The sequence below is a fragment of the Phascolarctos cinereus genome, unplaced genomic scaffold (genome assembly GCF_003287225.1).
Source record: "Phascolarctos cinereus isolate Bilbo 61053 unplaced genomic scaffold, phaCin_HiC Scaffold_4;HRSCAF=312, whole genome shotgun sequence".
Classification (NCBI taxonomy): Eukaryota; Metazoa; Chordata; class Mammalia; order Diprotodontia; family Phascolarctidae; genus Phascolarctos; species Phascolarctos cinereus.
The window spans coordinates 326,826,694-326,846,522 of NW_027555847.1; the positions used below are offsets into that span (position 1 = coordinate 326,826,694).

At 38.2% G+C, this 19,829-nt stretch overlaps 1 protein-coding gene across 5 annotated transcripts in view; it reads left to right on the forward strand.

Moving 5' to 3' along the window:
• SGTB (small glutamine rich tetratricopeptide repeat co-chaperone beta) overlaps window positions 1-19,829 on the forward strand; it is a 113,433-nt gene that overhangs the window by 6,681 nt on the left and 86,923 nt on the right. For all 5 annotated transcript variants that reach the window (XM_078153170.1, XM_078153168.1, XM_078153171.1 and 2 more), the window contains exon 3: window positions 12,657-12,760. In XM_078153170.1, coding sequence (XP_078009296.1) covers window positions 12,657-12,760 — 104 coding nt within the window. The remainder of the gene's footprint in view (window positions 1-12,656; window positions 12,761-19,829) is intronic.

Genomic DNA, 19,829 nt, shown 5'->3' on the forward strand with positions numbered 1-19,829 from the left:
TTTCCTCTGTATCTTTGTTAGATTCAATAGGAAACTTCTAGCAACTCTGAATGTGTGCTAATATAAAATCTGAACATTTTAGAAACTAAGAGTTTGCTTATTTAAACAGAACTGGGGTTCTATTTTTAAAAACAAAACCAAACAAAATAGCACCCTACTTTTAGGTGTGTTCATATGGATATAGCATATTACAGATCTGTCCTCTGGTGTTACAGACAGCAACTCTAAGAAGAGTTAAATTTACTTCACAAAGCAGGTTTTGACAATTCCTATGAAAGGAACGCTTTGAAGGTAAAAACAGATACTACTGCTTCCTCTTTTTATGGAGATTCGGGAATCTGGAGTAGGGTGGTAGCAATTTAAAAGAAAAGGGTAGATATGAGAAACATTTGAAGGAATAATTGAAGGGATCTCTGTATTGATTAAATTTAACAGACAGCCCAGCGTAGTGGAAAGAGTCCTGAGCTTAGCATCAGAAGACTTAAAAAATTTTCTTTTTTATATTTGCTATTTATTTTTTAACATTCTTTAAAAAAAATTTGAGTTCTAAATTCTCTCCCTACTTTCCCCCACCCACCCACTGAGAAGGCACGCCGTATAATATCACTTATGCATATGAAGTCACATAAAACTCCCTCCCCCCCAAAAAAAGCAAGAAAAATAAAAATTAGAAAATTATACTTCAGTTTGCATTCAGAGTTCATCAGTTTGCTTTGGAGGTGGATAGCATTTTTCATCATGAATCCTTTGGAATTATTTTGGATTATCATACTGATCAGAATAGCTAAGTCTTTCACAGTTGATCATCATTACAATATAGCTGTTATTGTGTACAGTGATCTCCTGGTTCTGCTCACTTTATTTTGTATCATTTTGTATAGGTTTTGCCATGTTTTCCTGAAACCCTCCCCTCATTCTTTCTTGTGGTACAATGATAACATGTTATAATTTGTTCAGCCATTCTCCAATTGATGGGCATCCCCTCAATTTCCAATTCTTTGCCACCACAAAAAGAGCTACTATAAATATTTTTGTACATCTAGATTCTTTTCTTATTTTCTTTGATACAGACTTAGTAGTGGTAGTGCTGGATGAAAGGGTGTGCACAGTTTTATAGCCTTTTGGCCATAGTTCCAAATTGTTCTCCAGAAAGGTTGGACTGGTTTTCAATTCCACCAACAGTTCCTTAGCGTACCTATTTTTCCACATCTCCTCTAGCATTTATCATTTCTGACAGCTGTGAGGAGTACCTCAGAGTTGTTTTAATTTGCGTTTAATCTAATTTAATCTAATCAATAATGGTTTAGAGCATTTTTGCATATGGCTATAGATAGTTTTGATTTCTTCGGAAAATTGCCTGTTCATATCCTTTGACCATTTGTCAATTGGAGAATGACTCTTATTTTTATAAATGTGACTCATTTTCCTATATATTTAAGAAATGAGATCTTTATCAGATAAACTTACTCTAAAAATTTTTTATTTTATTTTCGTTGTCTATGGTACCTTTTTAGCAAAATGTAATTATTTCCTTATTATTTCTTTTAATTAGGTCTGTTTTTGTTTTTGCTTTATCTGAGACCATGATTGTTACCCCTGCCTTTTTAACTTCAGCTGAAGCATAATAGATTCTTCTGCTCCTGTTCTTTATTTTAACTCTCTCTGTGTGTCTTTCTGTTTCAAGTAGGCCTCTTGTAAACAATATATTGTTGAATTCTAGTTTCTAATTTATTCTGCTGTCTGCTTCCGTTTTATGGATGAGCTCATGCCATTTACTTTTACCGTTACGATTACTGTGTATTTCCCTCCATCCTATTTTCTTCCATTTATTCTTCTCTTTCTCTTTTTATCCCTTCCTCAAAAGTCTGTTTTGCTTCTGACCACTGCCTTCTTTAATTTGTCTTCCCTTTTTATCATTCCCTCCTTTCTCTTATCCCCTTTTCATCCTATTTCCCTGTTAGGTGAGTCATATTTCTATACACAACTGAGTGTGTAGATATATTTTTCCCACTTTGAACCAATTCCAGTGAGAGTGGGATTTAAGCATTGCTGCCACTCCCCTTCCACCCCATATTCCCCTTCACTGTAAAAATTCTTCCTTATGTGCCCCTTGTATGTGAGATAATTTTCCCCATTCTACCTCTCCCTCCTCCCAGTGCATCCCTCTTTCTCACCTCTTCACTTTTTCTTGTTAAGATCATTCCAACACAATTAACTCACACCCATGCCCTCTATGTTAGACTCCTTCTAACTGTCCTAATAGTGATAAAGTTTGTAGGAGTTACATGTGTCATCTTCCCACACAGAAATGTAAATAGTTTAAGTTTATTGAGTCGCTTATGACTTCTCTTTCATGTTTACCTTTTTATGCTTCTTCTGAGTCTTATGTTTGAATGTCAGATTTTTATTTAGCTCTGGTATTATCAGGAATGCTCAAAAAAGTCCTCTAATTAAATATCAATTCCCTACCCCCCCACCCCCAAAGGATTATAGTTTTTCTGGGTAGGTTATTCTTGGTTGTAATCTTAACTCCTTTGCCTTCTAGAATATCATTTTCCAAGCCCTCTGTGCCTTTAATGTGGAAGCTGCTAAATCTTGTTTGATCTTGACTAGGTTCCAGGATATTTGAATGGTTTCTTTCTGGCTTATTGAAGCATTTTCTCCTTGACCTGGGAGCTCTAGAATTGTTTTTCCAATGGGATATTTCACATTTTCTTCTATTTTTTCATTCTTTTGACTTTGCTTTAATTGTTTCTTGATATCTCATGGAATCATTAGCTTCTACTTGCCCAATTCTAATTTTTTAAGGAATTATTTTGTTCAGTGAGCTTTTGTACCTTGTTTTCCATTTGGCCAATTCTGCTTTATAAGGTGTTCTTTTCTTTAGTGAATTTTTGTGGCTCTTTTGCCAAGCTGTTAATTCTGTTTTCATAATTTTCTTGCATCATTCTAATTTCTATTGCCACCTTTTCCCCTACCACTCTTATCTCTCTCTTTAACTCTTCCAGTAATTCTTATTGGGCCTGTGTCCAATTCACATTTTTTTCTTTTAAGGTTTTGCTTATAGCTGCTTTCACATTGTCTTCTGAGTTTGTGTCTTGGTCTTCCCTGACACTGTAGTATCTTTTTATGTTCAAGTTCTTTTTTTTAAATCATTTTCCAACCTATTTCTTGACTTTGAACTTTATGTTAAAGTTGGGCTCTGCTCACCTAGGGGTGGGGAGACATTGTTCCAAGCTTCAGGCTTTTTCATACTTCTGATTTCAGAGCGAGTTCTAGGCTAGATCTGCAAATTTTCAGTATTTCCAAGGTAGTGTGATGTCGGGAGAGCTGTGGTCATTGCTTTCCTGGTCTGCACTCTGGTCTTTCCCAGGAATGGTCCCTGCTCCCCTGCCTTGGAACTGCGACTGGGGCCCCTGTTCTCTGGGGGCTGATCACTAGTGCTCTTCTTCTCACTGGAACTGTGACCTGGAACTGAGTATAGACAATATAATTGCCAGTTAGTACCAGCTGCACCCAGTGACAGCAAAGGATCCCCTTTAATCTCTTTCTGACCTCTGATCTGATCCTCTTACCATTTCTGGGCCGAGAGTTCCCAAAGATGCTTCTGCCACTGTCACAGCCACCTCTAAAGCCCAAGCTGATGTTGATATCACGTGGGCTGCAGGCCAGATTCCCCTCCTCCTCCCCAGCAATGTCAAAGACCTCTCTTGCCAACTTCTTATGCTGGAAAAATGTCTCACCCTGACCTTTTGTTGGCTCTGCCACTCCAAAATTTGATTTGAGATGTTATCTTAAAGTTGTTTTGGAGAGGAATGTTGGTAGAGTTCAGCTAGGTTGTTGTTTCTACTCTACCATCTACTCGACCATCCCAGTTTTGCTGTTTGTTAATTGTGCGGCTCGTGGATAATCAACTTGTGTTTTTATATTTCAGTTTGCCCACCCATAAAGTGAGGGGATGATAAAGTACTATATATCTCACAGGATTATGAGGAAATCACTCTATAAATTTAAGTGTTATATACATTTGAAGTTGAAAGAGAAAGAAGTTTCAAAATTAACTCAGTCAGTCAGTAAACATTTATTAAGCACTGCTATGTGCCAGGCACTGTGCTAAGCCTTGGGGAGACAAAGAAAAGCAAAAGACAAAAGAAAAGTCAAGGAGCTCAATGACAGAGACAGCAGATAAACAAATAACTATGTGCAAAGAAGCCATAAATTACAGGATAAATTGGAGATTGTTTTGGAGGGAAGGCACTGAGAAAAGCTACTTTTAAAAAGTGGGATTTTATCTGAGACTTGAAGGAAACTGGGGATTCCAGGAGGAGGAGAGATGAAGGGGGAACATCCTAGGCGTGGAAAAGGATGGCAAGTAAAAACATATGGAATTGGAAAATAGAATGGTTATTAATGCGTTGATGTCAACATGGAAGATCTTAGTAGAGTGTGCTAAGGATATATACCTATTGAACATTTTTATTAATGATATAGATAAAACACAAATGATGTGCTTATTAAATTTGTTGGTTTTATCTATGAATTTGGAAGGTGTAAGAGAGGGAGGGAAGGGGAAGGCAATTAACATTTATGTATCACTGACTCTGTGCCAGGTATTGTGCTAAGTGCTTTACAGATATCTCATTTGATCCTCACAGCAACTCTGTGAGGTAGGTACTATTACTATCCTCATTATATAGCCAAGGAAACTGAGGCAGACATAGGTTATGTGACTTGTCCAGGGTCACACAGTTAGTAATTACCTGAGGATGGATTTGAACTCAGGTGTTCCTGATACCAGGCCCCATGCTCTATCCACTGTGCCACCTAGTTGCCTCTGCTAAAATATTAGATGACAGTTTCAAGATCCAAGAAAAACATGATGGTCTAATACAGGGGACCAGATCAAATATGAACTTTAATAGAGACAAATAGTCTTATATTTAGGTTCAAAAACATCAGTTTTACAAATACGGAATGGGGGAAGCTTGGCTAGCTTGTGTATCATCAGAAAAAGGTCTGGTTATGTTAGTCAACTTCAAGTGCAATGCAGCAGGTGAATGAGGCAGCCAAAAAGGCTAATGGGACCTCAGTCTGCATTAAGAGAGGCAGTGTCAAGGCTAGAGAGGTGATAGTTGCCTGGTCAAACACCATCTGGAGTATTGTGTTCAACTACAGGTGTCTTTTTTTTTAAAAAGTAATGACAGTGATAAACTGGAGATTATCTAGAGGAAGGACCTCCAGGATAGTGAAGATCATGCCATAGGAGTATTGGCTGGAGAAACTGAGGTTGTATATCCTGGAGAAAAGAAGACTTAGGGAGGAGGATATATATGTTAGCCTCTATATATTGAAGAGCTCTTTATGAGAAAGGGATTAGGCTTATCCAGTTGGAAGAATGTAGGCCTATGAATAATGGCAGAAAGTCACAAATGGATAGGTTTAGTATCCATGGGGAAGAAAAACCCCAAACTTCCAAACAGAACCATATGAAAGTGGAATGGGCTGCTTCAGGAGGTGGTGAGTTCCCCTTAACTCTACATCTTCCTCCCACAAAGCTTTCCATCTGCTGACTCTGGGCGTTTTCATTGGCTGTTCTCCCATGCCTGGAACTCTGTCCGTCCTCATCACTACCTCTTGGTTTCTCTAACTTCCTTCAAGACTCAGCTAAAATCCTGCCTTCTGCAGGAAGTGTTTCCTTATCTACCTGAATGCTAGTGCCTTCCTTCTGTTGGTTATCTCCAATTTATCCTGTCTTTATTCTGCTTGTACAAAGTTATTTGTATACTGTCTCTCGTTAGACTCCTTGAGAGCAGGGACTGTTTTTTTTTTTAACCTTTCTTTGCTTGCCTACCATTTAGCACAGTGCCTGAGGTATAGAAGGCATTTTTAATAAACGCTTGTGGACTTGAAGCAAAGACTAAATGACCTCTTGTCTAGTATGATGTAGAGGGAATTCTTATTAGACATGGGTTGGACTAGAAGGCTTCTAAATTCTCTTCCAATTCTGAGACTCTGTGAACTTTGTGCATTTGCAAGTGCTATCCCTTGTGCCTGCTGTGGACTCCCCCAATATCTTGATATTGAAATCCTTCTCTTTCTCTAAGCTTCATGTTGGGTCACCTCCTCCAAGAAACTTCACCAGTCCTCCCAACTCTTTCTTCAAATGCTACTGTTTTCTCCTTTGTATTAAAACTTCATTCTTACCAGAAATAAGCTCCTTGAAGGCAGGAACTGGCCTTAATTTTCAACTTTGCAGCTCCATATTTGAAAACATTCATTTTTTTCCAGTATTTTTTCTAGTACTTTTCTGTAATTTGTTCAGCATTACTACTGGGTCTATATCCCAAAGAGATAAAATAAAAAGGAAAAGGACCTATGTGTACAAAAATATTTATATCAGCTCTTTTTGTGGTGGCAAAGAATTGGAAGTTGAGGAGATGCCCATCAATTGGGGAATGGCTGAACAAGTTGTGGTATATGATTTTGATGGGATACTATTGTGCTATAAGAAATGACAAGCAGGATGCTTTCACAAAAACCTGGGAAGACATATATGAACTGATGCAAAGTGAAATGAGCAGAACCAGAACTTTATACACAATAACAGCAATATTGTACAATGATCAACTGTGAATGACTTAGCTATTCTCAGCAACACAATGGTCTAAGACAATTTTGAATGACTTATGATGAAGAATGCTATCCACCTCCAAAGAAAGAACTGAAGAAGTATGAATGCAGATCTAAGCATATTTTTTTCAACTTTTTTGCTTGGTTTTTAATTTTTTTGTTTGTGTTTTCTTTTATACCATGACTATTATGGAAATGTGTTTTGTATGACTGCACAGCTATAACCTATATCAAATTGCTTGCCTTCTCAATTAAGGAGTAGGGAAGGGAAGGAAAGAGAGAGAGAATCTGAAACTCAACATTTTAAAAAAGAATACAAAAAAAATTTTAGATGTAATTGAAAAATATTTTTTAAAAAAGAAACAATGGAGGCAGGGTTTCAGGAAAACATGGCAAAACGTATATGAACTGATGCAAAGTGAAGTGAGAAGAACCGGGTGATCATTGTGCGCAGTAACAGCAATGTATGTAATGATATTGTAATGATGATCAACTGTGAAAGACTTGGCTACTTTGATCAATACAGTGATCCGAGACAATTCCAAATGACTCATGATGAAAAAATGCTCTCCACCTCCAGAGGGGAAACTGATGAACTTTGAGAACAAATTGAAGTATAATTTTCTCACTTCTTTTGCCTTTTTCTTTTCTTTTTGCAATATGGTTAATATGGAAAAATGTTTTCCATGATTCCACATATATAATTGCTATCATATCATTTACCTTCTCATGGGTGAAGGAGGAGGTGGAAGGGAGGGAGAGAATGTAGAAAGAAAAAAGTGTTAAATAAATAATGACTTTTTAAAAAAAGAAAAACAATTTGATAAGTGTAAAGAACTGCTTGTTTGGAAACTCTTTCCACTAAAGCAGCTTTTCTGTAAGTTTTGGTCTTAGCTCCGGAGTTGTTTGGGTGACTCAAAGGTTAAATGGCCACACAGCTAGTATGTATCAGATGTAGTAGGACTTGAACTCAGATCTTCTGCCTCCAAGGTCAGACCTCTCACCCCTATGCTATGCTGCTTATATTTCATTTGGATCCACACATGGGTACTAAATAAGTAGGTCTTGAATTTAGTTGATTTTCATAGTTTTGTATTTTCCTTAAAGAAGTACTAACCATAGTTGTATATTCTTCAATCATAGCAATAAAAAACAGTAAGAATTTGCCTATTTTCCTCAATTTCCTCAACTGTATTTGCCTCAGTAAAATGGAAATAATGATATGAGCTAGCTTATAGGGTTGTGAAGATCAAGCAAGATAATATTTGTAAAATCTAACATTTATATAGCACTTTAAGATTTATAAAGCACCTATATATTATCTAATTTGATCCTCACACAAAGTAGTTACTTCAGGTATCAATATTTCCATTTTATAGCTAATCAGTCAACAAACATTTATTAATCACTGTGTGCCAGGCACTGTGTTTAATTCTGAGTGTACAAAGAAAAAGCAAAATTAGACCCTGCCCTTGAGGAGCTTCCATTCTAATAGGAGAGACAACATGTCCATAGGTATATACAAGATACATACAAAATAGATATAGAGTAACCTTAAAGGGGACAGCACTAGCAGCCGGAGAAACCAAGGAAGGCCTCCTGGAGGAGGTGGCAATTAATGTGACTCTTGAAGGAAGCCAGGTATTCCAAGAAGTGGAAGGGAGAAGGGAGAGAATTCCAGTCATGATGTCCAGGCAAAGGCACAGAGATAGGGGATGAAAAGCCTTGTGTGAGAACCAGCAAGCTCATCAGGATGGCTGGAGTGCCGATGGCATGGATAATGAGTGATGTATAAGAAAACTGAAAAGGTAGATGGGAGGGGGAACCACGTTTTGAAGATCTTTAAATGCCAAACATATATAAGGAGCTTATATTTGGTTCTAGAGGTAATGAGAGATCACTGGAATATACTGAGTAATGTGGTCAGACCTGTGCTTTAGGACATCATTTTGGCAGCTGGATGGAAGATGGATTGGAGAGGAGACAGGGAAACTACTAATCCAGAGGAGAGATGAGAAGGAACCCAACTAGTAGCTATGTATGTACAGATAAGGGAAGGGGATGGATGAGTTGTGTTGTGGTGACAGAAACAAGATTTGGCAATTGGTTGGATATATGGGGTGGGTGAGGAGTTGAGGATGATACCCAGGTTCTGAATCTGGGTGACTAGAAGAACGATGGTGCTTTTCAGAGTTATGTTGGGAATTGGGGTGGACTGAGGTGGAAAGGTGATCAGTTCTGTTTTGGACACGTTGAGTTTGGATGGTTATGATGGTTAATCCATTTAGAAATGTTGGATCAGCTGTTCATGATGTGGGATTAGAGCTTAGGAGAGAGAGACTGGAATTGGATATACAGATCTATGAGTCATCTATATAGACATAGTCATTGAACCCATGGGAGCGGATGAGATCACCAAGTGAGGTAGTATAGACAACAGAAGAGGGCATGGGATAGAGCCCTGGGGTTGACCTCCATTTGGTGGGCATGACATAGATGAAGATCCAGCAAAGGAGACAGAGGAAGAGTGGTAAGACAGATAAGAAGAGAACTGGGATTGAGCATGAAAATCTGGAGAGCAGAGAGTGTCCAGAAAGAGAAGGTGGTCAACAACATCATGTGCCACAGAGAGGTCATCCAAAGGTCAGAGAGGTGACTTGCTTATGTTCACAATTCTAATAAGTATCAATGATAGGATTTAAACACACGTCTTTACTGATTCAAAATACAGTATTCTTTTCTGTTCCATACTGCCCCCAGTATAAGAAAAACAGCATGCATGGCTAATGTTGTGCATGACTTCATGTGTATAATAGGAAATATGCTGTGCATGACTTCATATGTATAGTAGGTATTGTATTTCTTGTCTTCTCAAGGGTGTAAGAGGAGGTAGAAAAGGGGAGAGAATTTGGAACTGAGAGAAAAAAGAAAGTAAGATTTCTGCTGTATTGTCAGCTGGTAGAACCTGAGGCAGCTGGTGGCACAGTGCATAGAGTACTGAGTCTGGAGTCAGGAAGACCTGACTTCAAATGTAGCCTCCAATACTTACTAAGCTGTGTGACCCTTGGCAAGTTTCTGTTTGCCTCAGTTTCCTCAACCGTATTTGCTTCAGTTTCCTCTACAGTAAAATGGGGATAATGATATGAGCTACCTTTCAGGGTTGTGAAGATCAAGCAAGATAATATTTGTAAAAGCACTTAGCACAGTGCCTGGCATATAGTAGGTGCTATATAAATGCTTGGTCCCTCCCTCTGCCCTAAGCTGAATAGGAACAGATGCTATATGGTGGTCACAGGCTCTTAAATGAGGAAATTTGAAATTTCAAGCATGAAGCCTCATGCTTGGCACATACATTCTCATTTGATCCTTACAACAACCCTGTGAAGTAGAGAGCAAATATTATCCCCATTTGACACCTGAACAAACTGAAACACATAGAGATTTAGTGATATTTTGGTTGTTAGGAGTTTATTTAACACATGCTGTGGACAGAACACAATACTAGGAGCTGGAAGAGATAAAAATTGTAGATAAGAAATGATCTTTATCTTCATTGAGCTTACCAAATAGTAAGAAAATATTCTAGACACACAAATTAATATAGAACTTATAGCTTAGTGAGAATATGGCATTTATACAAATAAGTATAATACAAATACACAAGTATGATACAAATTTACAAATATAATGCACATGCTAAGAGAGATGCAAGAAAATGCTCTGTGAGATAAATCTGTAAAATTCATTATTGAGTAGGAGGATGGATTGAGAAAGTTTCATGAAGGAGGCAGCATTTGAGTTGGGTTTCAATAGCTAGAAGAACATATAATCGAATTCACCTGATGGGAGGGAGACAGAAGACAGCCCAGGTACAGAGAATGACCCAGAAAAAGGCACAGGTAGAAAAGTACACAGGTATGTAAGGTACTTTGCAAACCTTAGCATGTTATATATTTATATCTATAGATATAGATATAAATAGATAGATAGTCATTCTTCCTATCATAGGTGATTTGCCCAAGTCTGTACAACCAGTATGTGTAAGGAGTGTGTAAGGAGTATATGGGGTGTTCAGGAGGACTAGCACTTCTGGTGTGAGGTCTTGCTTAACCCTTTTGAGGGCTGCTTATCCACCTTTGGTGTTTACCTGTCACCCATCTCTCACCTGTGGCTTCAAGAAGCTGTAGCATGTACAGGGGCCACACCCCAGTAAATCCTGTCTTGACAGATGTGCTAAACCAGGTTGAAGGTAGCTGACAGGTCTCAAATCCATTGGTGAATTGGGAGGGTGTCTTCCCTAAGCGTATAAAAGCTCATCTTCCCCCACCCCCAGAATAAGAGAACAGTTTGTTCCAACAGCCATGAAGGTGGCTGAAGTAGGTGCTGTGGAGCTCTTAGAGCTTGATCAGACATGGAAGAAGCCAAGGTCATCCACTGCATCCTGGGCCATCACCAGTCATCATGACTTTTGTCTTGCCACTGGATTTTTATGACACAGGAAGAGAGAGTGAGGCTGACGACTTTGTGCAGCTCTGCCTCACTTTAATCCAATTCATGCACCCAGTTAAGAAGTCACCCATGATATCATTGGACCTCTTTGAAAATGAAGGACAAACAGCAACAGTTAGTGGAGCCCAGGTTTTTTCACTCCAAGTCTTATTTTCTTTCCACTGCCTCACGCTGTCCTTATTACTCCTGTAATTTGGAAGTGGTGTTTCATTCATAAATACCCAGGTAATGTTATAAATGTAAAAACACTTTATTTAAATAGGACAGAATTTTAGACAGCCACAGAATTGTAAAACTTGAAAGCTGGAAGGAACATAGGAAGTCAGCTAACTTGACCTCATTTTACAGATAAAGCAGCTGAGAACCAGAGAAGTGAAGTAATTTGCTCAAGGTCACAAAGCTAATTAATGGCAGAGCCAGCCTTAGCATGAGTCATAAGACTCCTATACCAGGGCTTTTTCTACCATACATGTTATCTCTAGTTTTTGTAACAAAGTCCAAATTCATCAGAATTTTTAATATATATTTTATTTTTTCCCCAATTACATGTTAAAATAATTTTTAACACTTGGTTTTTTTAAATAATTTAAAAATTTTTTTTCCATATGCTTTTGAGTTGAAAAAGTTTTCTCCCTTTTCCTCCCCCCACCCTCCCCAAGACGGCGCACAATCTGATATAGGCTTTACATTTACATACCCATTAAACATATTTTCACATTAGTGAAGTTGTAAGTAAAAATTAAAACCAATAGGAGGAACCATCAGAAAGATGAAAGAAAACTCAACAGAAGGTAAAAATAAGTGATAGTGATTCGACTTCCATAGTTCTTTCTTTGGATGTGGACAGCATTTAACACTTGTTTTTTTAAAAAAAAACAAATGACAGTATCAAAGATCTAGAGAAAGAGAAATCAGAAGCCATTTAGTCCAACCCCTTCATTTTACTGATGTGGAGACTGAGTCTTAGGAATGATATGACTTGTCCAAGGTCACACAGGTATTAAGTATCAGAGTCAGGATTTGAACCCAGGTTCTTTGACTCCAAAGTAAGTAGTACTTTTTATTTTTATTGGCTTCTTACCAGTTTCAGATTTTCTTTTACCTTGTGTTTTTTGAGATAAAGCCTATTTTGTACCTTCTGTTAAGGCAGTTATAATGTTAGTGATTAATCATAGTTAAATTTGAAGTATTAACAGCAATAAATGTTTGGGGAATTGAATTAAATAGTTTAAATAGTCCAGTGGTAAACAGTTAATAATATAATGTGATATAATGGTTAAGTATTGCCTGGTATCATCTTCCATATTACATTTTAAAATGATTAATTTAAATGCACATTTCTTTCCTGAAACAGCTGGTCTATAAACAGAGTTGTCTATATACAGCTGAAGCATTTATTTTGCCTAATGCTCTGGGCTCAGAAATGCTGAACTATCATAAACTGTGATCCCACTAAAAAATAAGTTAGGCTTCCTCATCATTGCTTTTTTCCCTTGACTGCTTTAATTTTTTTCTAGTTGCGATTCAGTGCTTAGAGACAGTTTTCAAGATCAGCCCAGAAGATACTCACCTTGCTGTACCACAGCCGCTGACAGAAATGTTCACAAACTCCTTCTGTAAGGTAAGCTTGATATGATCTTCTCTTCCTTTGTGACTGATTTAAGTGTAACTAGAATTGATGCTGTGTGTATGGCATAATTGATGAGTCAGATGTTTGGGTAACAAAGTACTCCCTGAGTGTGTTAGATAGATCCTATGGGTACCATTTAGTGCCCTACAGCGGTAGTTAACTGAGTTTCATACATTTGGGGATGAATTCTCTCTCTCTCTCTCTCTCTCTCTCTCTCTCTCTCTCTCTCTCTCTCTCTCTCTCTCTCTCTCTCTCTCTCTCTCTCCCTCTCCTCTCTCTCCCTCTCTCTCCTCTCTCTCCTCTCTCTCCTCTCTCTCCCCTCTCTCCCCTCTCTCCCCTCTCTCCCTCTCTCTCCTCTCTCTCCTCTCCCTCTTCCCTCTCTCTCCCTCTCTCTCCTCTCTCTCCCTCTCTCTCCCTCTCTCTCCCTCTCTCTCCCTCTCTCTCCCTCTCTCTCTCTCTCTCTCTCTCTCTCTCTCTCTCTCTCTCTCTCTCCCTCTCTCTCCCTCTCTCTCCCTCTCTCTTTCTCTCCCTCTCTCTCTCCCCCTCTCCTTTCTTCTTTCCTTCTTTCTCTTTTTCTCTCTTTCTCCTGTCTTTCCTTTTCTTCCCCTCCCTCCCTTCCTTCATCTATCCATCTTCCTTCCTTCCTTCCTTCCTTCCTTCCTTTCTTTCTTTCTTTCTTTCTTTCTTTCTTTCTTTCTTTCTTTCTTTCTTTCTTTCTTTCTTTCTCTCTCTCTCTCTCCCCTTCCCTCCCTTCTTCCTTCCTTCCTTCCTTCCTTCCTTTCTTTCTTTCTTTCTTTCTTTCTTTCTTTTTTCTTTCTTTCTTTCTTTCTTTCTTTCTTTCTTTCTTTCTTCTTTCTTTCTTTCTTTCTTTCTTTCTTCCTTCCTTCCTTCCTTCTTTCCTTCCTTTCTTTCTTCCTTCCTTCCTTCCTTCCTTCTTTCCTTCCTTTCTTTCTTTCTTTCTTTCTTTGTTCTTCCTTTCTTCCTTCTTCCCTCCCTCCATCTCTCTTTCTTCCTTCCTTCTTTCTCTTTCTTTCTTTCTTTCTTTCTCTTTCTTTCTTTCTTTCTTTCTTTCTTTCTTCTTTCTTCTTCTTTCTCTTTCTTTCTCTTCCATTTCTCCATCTCACCCTTTCCCCCCACTGCCCCCCTTCCTCTTGCCTCTCCTTTATCCTCCTCTCTCCTTCCCTCCTTCCCTCCCTCTCTTCCTCCCTTTTCTTTTTCTTCTCTCTCTTTGCCATTGATTGGGAGGGAAGCCATACTAGGCTTCTAAGGAGCCCAGAGCACTTTCATATTATTTATATTCCTAATTTATAAAACAGATGGATTTTTCTAAAACATAGAGCACAACTACATGAAAAAAATAGTTTAGTTAAAATTGGTTCTAGCTCAGTGAAGTCACAGATATTTGAAGTATTAAAGTATAGGTAAAATGGGGACATTGAACAGCCACAGGGAATGATGTTCACACCATTCCTGGTGCAGGTTTCATCTCATCTTATTGTTGATAAGAACTAACAGACAATTAGAATAAATGTGTATAACTTACACTGGAATCCAGGTTTCCTCACTCATAGTCCAAAGAATTCTTTATGTAAGTCCTATTCCAAAGCTTTTTTCACTTCCAACTCTTTTGGAAACAGACTATAAAACAATGAAAATTTCTGATGTTGGCCTTGTTTAGTACAAAAGCCTGTTCCCTATTCCAGCTCATCCTTTAGCTCATTAGACCTCGACTCCTGTACTCTGGGGATGGTTTACTTATAGCTTAGGTATTGGCTCTCTCCAGGTCTGGGTCTCTCCAAAGTAAGGGTAACCATTATACAATATGAATCAGGTATGGGACAGGCATTTCTTACACACTAAAGAAATACTAAGTAAAGAATATTCATAAGCATGCATTTGACTTTTGTCAAACTTAAAATAGGATTCAGTAACTTAAAACTAGAGTTGCAGTCTTTGTGGGAGGCTTATACTAAAAACATCAGAACACATTTTGTGGGTGTGGCAATAAGGCACTTTATATTTCACCTCGCTTTTGTACTGGCATGACAATGTCCTGACATCCTCTTGTTTATGGTTATCTTCTCTGATAATCGAGAAAATTATCACTGATGGACCTGTGGACTTCTCAGACCCACAAGGTTGTCTCAGAGCCTGGGCAGATCTTTCTTGGAATGGATGTTCAACCACATACTCACTCACTGTAGGAAATAAAGTGGAAAAAAAGCATTCAGGGTACCGGGTGTGGGTTTATTTACTTAAGTCCATACTCAGTTTGGAACTGGTACAGCTGAGACTGAAGACTGGCCTATCCCCTACCTGGAAGTCTCAGGGTTAATGATGCCACCAACAAAATCAAAAGAAGAGAGTGAGCTAGAAATTGTTAATTAACATAGCACCTTACCCCTCTGCTATAGCCATGAGGTATTGGAGGATCAGTCATTCAGTAAGCATTTATTAAATATTTACTAAATGCTAAGCACTGTGCAAGCTGGGAGGGGAGGGCACAAAGAAAAAGCAAAAAACCTAGTCTCTACTCTCAATATGCTCACATTCTGATGTGGTGATAAATACAAATAATTATATACATACAAGATATATGCAGTATAAATGAGAGGCATTCTCACAGGGAAGGGACTAGGAGTGTAAGGGGACCTAGAAAGGTCCCCAGGAGAAGGTGAGCCTTGCAGGAAGCTAGAGGAACCAGGAGGTGGAGGTGAGGAGGGACAGCATTCCAAGCATAGGTGACTGCTAGGACAAATACTTGGAGTTAGGAGATACAATGGAATGTGTAAGGCCAGTATAGCTGGATGGTGCAGGGCATGGAGTCAGATAGTCAATAAACATTTATTAAATGTCTATTGTGTGCCAGGTACTATGCTAAGTGCTGGGCATGCAAAGAAAGGTAAAAGACAGTCCCTGATCTTGTGGAGCTCTTATTTTAATGGGGAAAACAACATGAAAATAATTATATGCAAACAAGATATATACAGAATAAATTGGAAATAATCTGCAGAAAGAAGGCACTGGAATTAAGAGGGATTAGGAAAGGCTTCCTGTAGAAGATGGCATTTTAGTTGGGACCTGAAGAAAGCTGGGGTAGCCAGGAGTCAGTGATGGGGAGGGAGAGTATTCCAGGTATGGGGGACAGCCACTGAAAATGCCCAGAGTCAAGAGATGGAGTGTCTTACATGAGAAAAAGTGAAGAGGCCAGTGTCATTGAAAAGCATAGTTCATGGTGAGTATTAGGTATAAGAGGACTGGAAAGGTGAGGTGGGCAGCAGATTATGAAGGACTTTGATCCTAGACATGATAGGAGCCCAGAGTTTAGAGTCATTCTTACTCAGTGGTTAGTCTTACTCTTCAGGAAGATCATTTTGACGGCTGGGTGGAGAGGACAGGAATGAGGAGAGACTCCTGGTAGGCAGACCCACCAGCAGGTTGTTGCAACGGTTGAGGCATGAAGTAATGAGGTCTTATACCAGAATGGTGGCAGTGTCAGAGGAGAGAAGGAGATATGTTTTGAGAGAAGTTATGAAAGTAAAATTGACAGATCTTGGCAACAGTTTGAATGTGGGTGTGGGCGTGAAAGAGAGTGATGAGTTGACAGTGTTACCTAGGTTGTGATCCTGAGAGACTGAGAGGATGAGATGCCCTTGCCAGTAATAGGGATGTTTAGAAGAAGGAAGGGTTTAGGGAGAAAGATAACAAGTTCAATTGTGGACATGCTGAGTTTATGATGTCTACAATTCATCTAGTTGGAGATGTCCAATAGGCAGTTGGAAATTGGAGACTGGAGGTCAACAGAGAGGTTAGGGCTGGATAAGTAGATTTGAGAATCATCAGCATAGAGATGGTAATTTAACCCATGAGAGCTGATGAGACCACCAAGTGAAATAGTATAGAGGGAGAAGACAAGAGGATGCAGGACAGAGCCCTGTAGAATACCAACAGTTAGTTGTTCGTGTGTGTGTGTGTGTGTGTGTGTGTGTGTGTGTGTGTGTGTGTGTCCTGGATGAAGAATCAGCAAAGGAGACTGAGAAGGAATAGGCAGATAGGTAGGATGAGAACCAAGAAAGAGCAGTATATGAACTTTAGAAAGATCGCTTTGACAGCTGAATGGCAGATGAATTGGAGAGTGGTGAAGAGAGTTGAAGCAGGGAGATCAATAAAGGGCAGTAGCCTTTATTATTATTTTTAATAGCATTGTCCAGGCGAGAGTTGATAAAGGCTTATACAAGAATGTATAATAGCTTTGTGATTTAGAGAGGCAGATGTATAGGAAAGATGTTGTAAGGGTAGAAATGACAAGATTTGACAACAGACTGGCAGCTAGGTAGCACAGTGGATACAGTGCCAGGCCTGGAGTCCGGAAGACCTGAGTTCAAATGCAGCCTCAGACACTGACTAGCTGTGTGACCCTGGGCAAATTATTCTACTTGCCTCACCTGTAAAATGAGCTGGAGAAGGAAATGGCAAAATACTCTAGTACCTTGCCAAGAAAACCCCAAATAGGGTCACAAAGAATTGGACACAACTGAAAACAACTGAACAACAACAATTAAAGCTCATGAGAGAGACTAAGGCTGAACATAGACCTGGGAATGATCTGCACAGACATGATAGTTGAACTGAGGGACCACTTAGAGTTTGGTATGCCATATCAAAATGCCAAACTGTTATAGCATTGAGTTAGAAGTAGCTAGCTAGAAGCAGCTACAGAATTCATCAACTCTGCTGTATTGGGCCTGAGGCCTGGCCTACCTGACAGAAGACAGACAATGCTTCTGCTTTCTCCTTCTTCTTAGCTGCTATCACTGCCAATGTGGTGAAGCTCACTGAAGAATATAACTTTTCCTAAGCTCCTCCATGCCCAAGTTGTCTTTGTTGCCTGAGAATTTCTTAATAGGGAGGTCATTGTAATTGCATGTCATAAAACTGGTAAGAAATGTGGCTGTCTGCTAGCTATTTATCCACTTTCTTCAACTCTTTCTTCATGGGATTTCTGTAATGAAAGCACAGTGGTTATTTGTGTTTTCATAAATAATTCTTTAGGAGATCATAGAAAAGGGAAAAGGATCTATTTGTACAAAAATATTTACAGCAGCCCTTTTTGTTGTGGCAAAGAATTGGAAATGATAGGGATACTCATCAATAGGAGAATGACTGAACAAGTTATAATATATGATTATGATGGAATACTGTTGGGCTATAAGAAATGATGAGGGGAATGGTTTCAGAAAAACCTGAGAAGTCTTCCATGAGCTGATGCAAAGTGAAGTGAGAAGAACCAGGAGAACATTGTACATAATAACAATGATATAGTAGTGATCACATGTGAAAGACTTAGCTACTCAGATCAAGACAGTGATCCAGGCCAGTTCCAAAGGACCCATGATGAAAAATGCTATCCTTGTCCAGAAAGAGAACTGATGAATTCTGAGTGCAAATTGAGCATATTTTTCTACCTCCTTTATTTTTCTTTTTTGAATGTGTTTTCTCTTGCAACATGGCTAATATGAAAATATGTTTTGTATGACTTCACATGAGAGTCAAGATCATATTGCTTGCCTTCTCAAAAGGTGGGAAGGGGAGGGAGAGAATTTGGAACTCAAATTTTTAAAAAATGAATTCAAAAATTTCAAAAATGTAATTGGGAAATATTTAATGAAATAAATAAAAAATATGTTAAAATAAATAAATACTCTGTAGTATTTTTATTTTAAAATAACTTCATTAAGTATGTTTGTTACCAGAGGATGATTACAAAGTCACCAAACATATGCCTGAAATTGAAGAATTTAGAAAATTATTTATAACAGAAGAAAGTGCACTTGGTTGTAAAGTAGGTCATCTTATTTTTAAGATTTTTTGGTTCTGCTCTTCCCCTTCTTTTAAGCTCAGACAGTGGTTAGGCCTTTGGTTAGATGAAGTGAAGTTAGTTTCCAAGTCATATGATGGTCAAATTTACCTCCAGCTCATGAGAGGTGGTTTTTAGATGAGTTTCCAAAGCTTGCATTACATCATTAAAATGGAACATTACACCTTCTAGGATCTAGAAAGAGTAAGTTATAATTTAGTTTCTAATATCAACTTTTAAATATTTTAAAATATTTTAAATTTAAATATTTTAAAAAATAAAATATTGCTAAAAAAATATTGCTAACATCTGACTTGAAGTTAAAAAAAAACAACAATCTTTTTATCCCCTACTCTGTCTAGGTTTGGTAGAGATTTAGAACTAAAACAGCAAACCCCCTAAATATTGAAATATTCAGGGCAGGGATGCAATGCTGTACCAAGCTTATTTTCATCCTGTGTAGCTGAAGGCAATTTTAACTGATTGCAGCTGTTAGAGTCTCCTATTAGGCTTTCAGCAGAGTTATATTATGCTTTTTAAAAAAAATTCCTTCAGTTTACCTGCTTGACTTAAAATGAGAACAAAAACATAATGGTTTATCTAAAAGCCCAATAATGCGATTCAGGTGTTTTATTAATAATCCTTAACTTCTAGTCTGACAAGCATTTATTAAATGCCTACTTATGAGCAAGGCGCTGTGCTGGGAACTGAGAATACAAAAACAAAACCAATGACAGTCCCTGCCCTCAAGGAGGTTATGTGAGTCAGACATGAAATAGGTAATATTTATAGCATTTTAAAAATTATATGTACTGTAATTTTAATAATACTGAGTCACATTTGTTGGATTTATTATAAAAAAGCATTATAATTATTCATAAACCATATTTTCTAGAGAATTATAGATTTATGTACCTGAAAAGGTGAACCAAAGATAAAAATAAACATGAAACCTTACATGTAAGCAGGTGGTGAAATGCAGGCTCTTCCACGTTCCCCTTGAGATACTGGTTTGTATATGTTTGTGATATTTAACAGAGCAGAGTGTTGAGTATCTCTCAGTTGGATCTAGGTCTGATTATAAAAAATCTGAATAAAATAGTAGGCATTGATACCATGGTATGATTTCTATAGTGGTGGGTGCTGTATGATCAGAATCTTTAATTTGGCATTGTTTTGATAGAGGTTCTGTTGGATGAATCT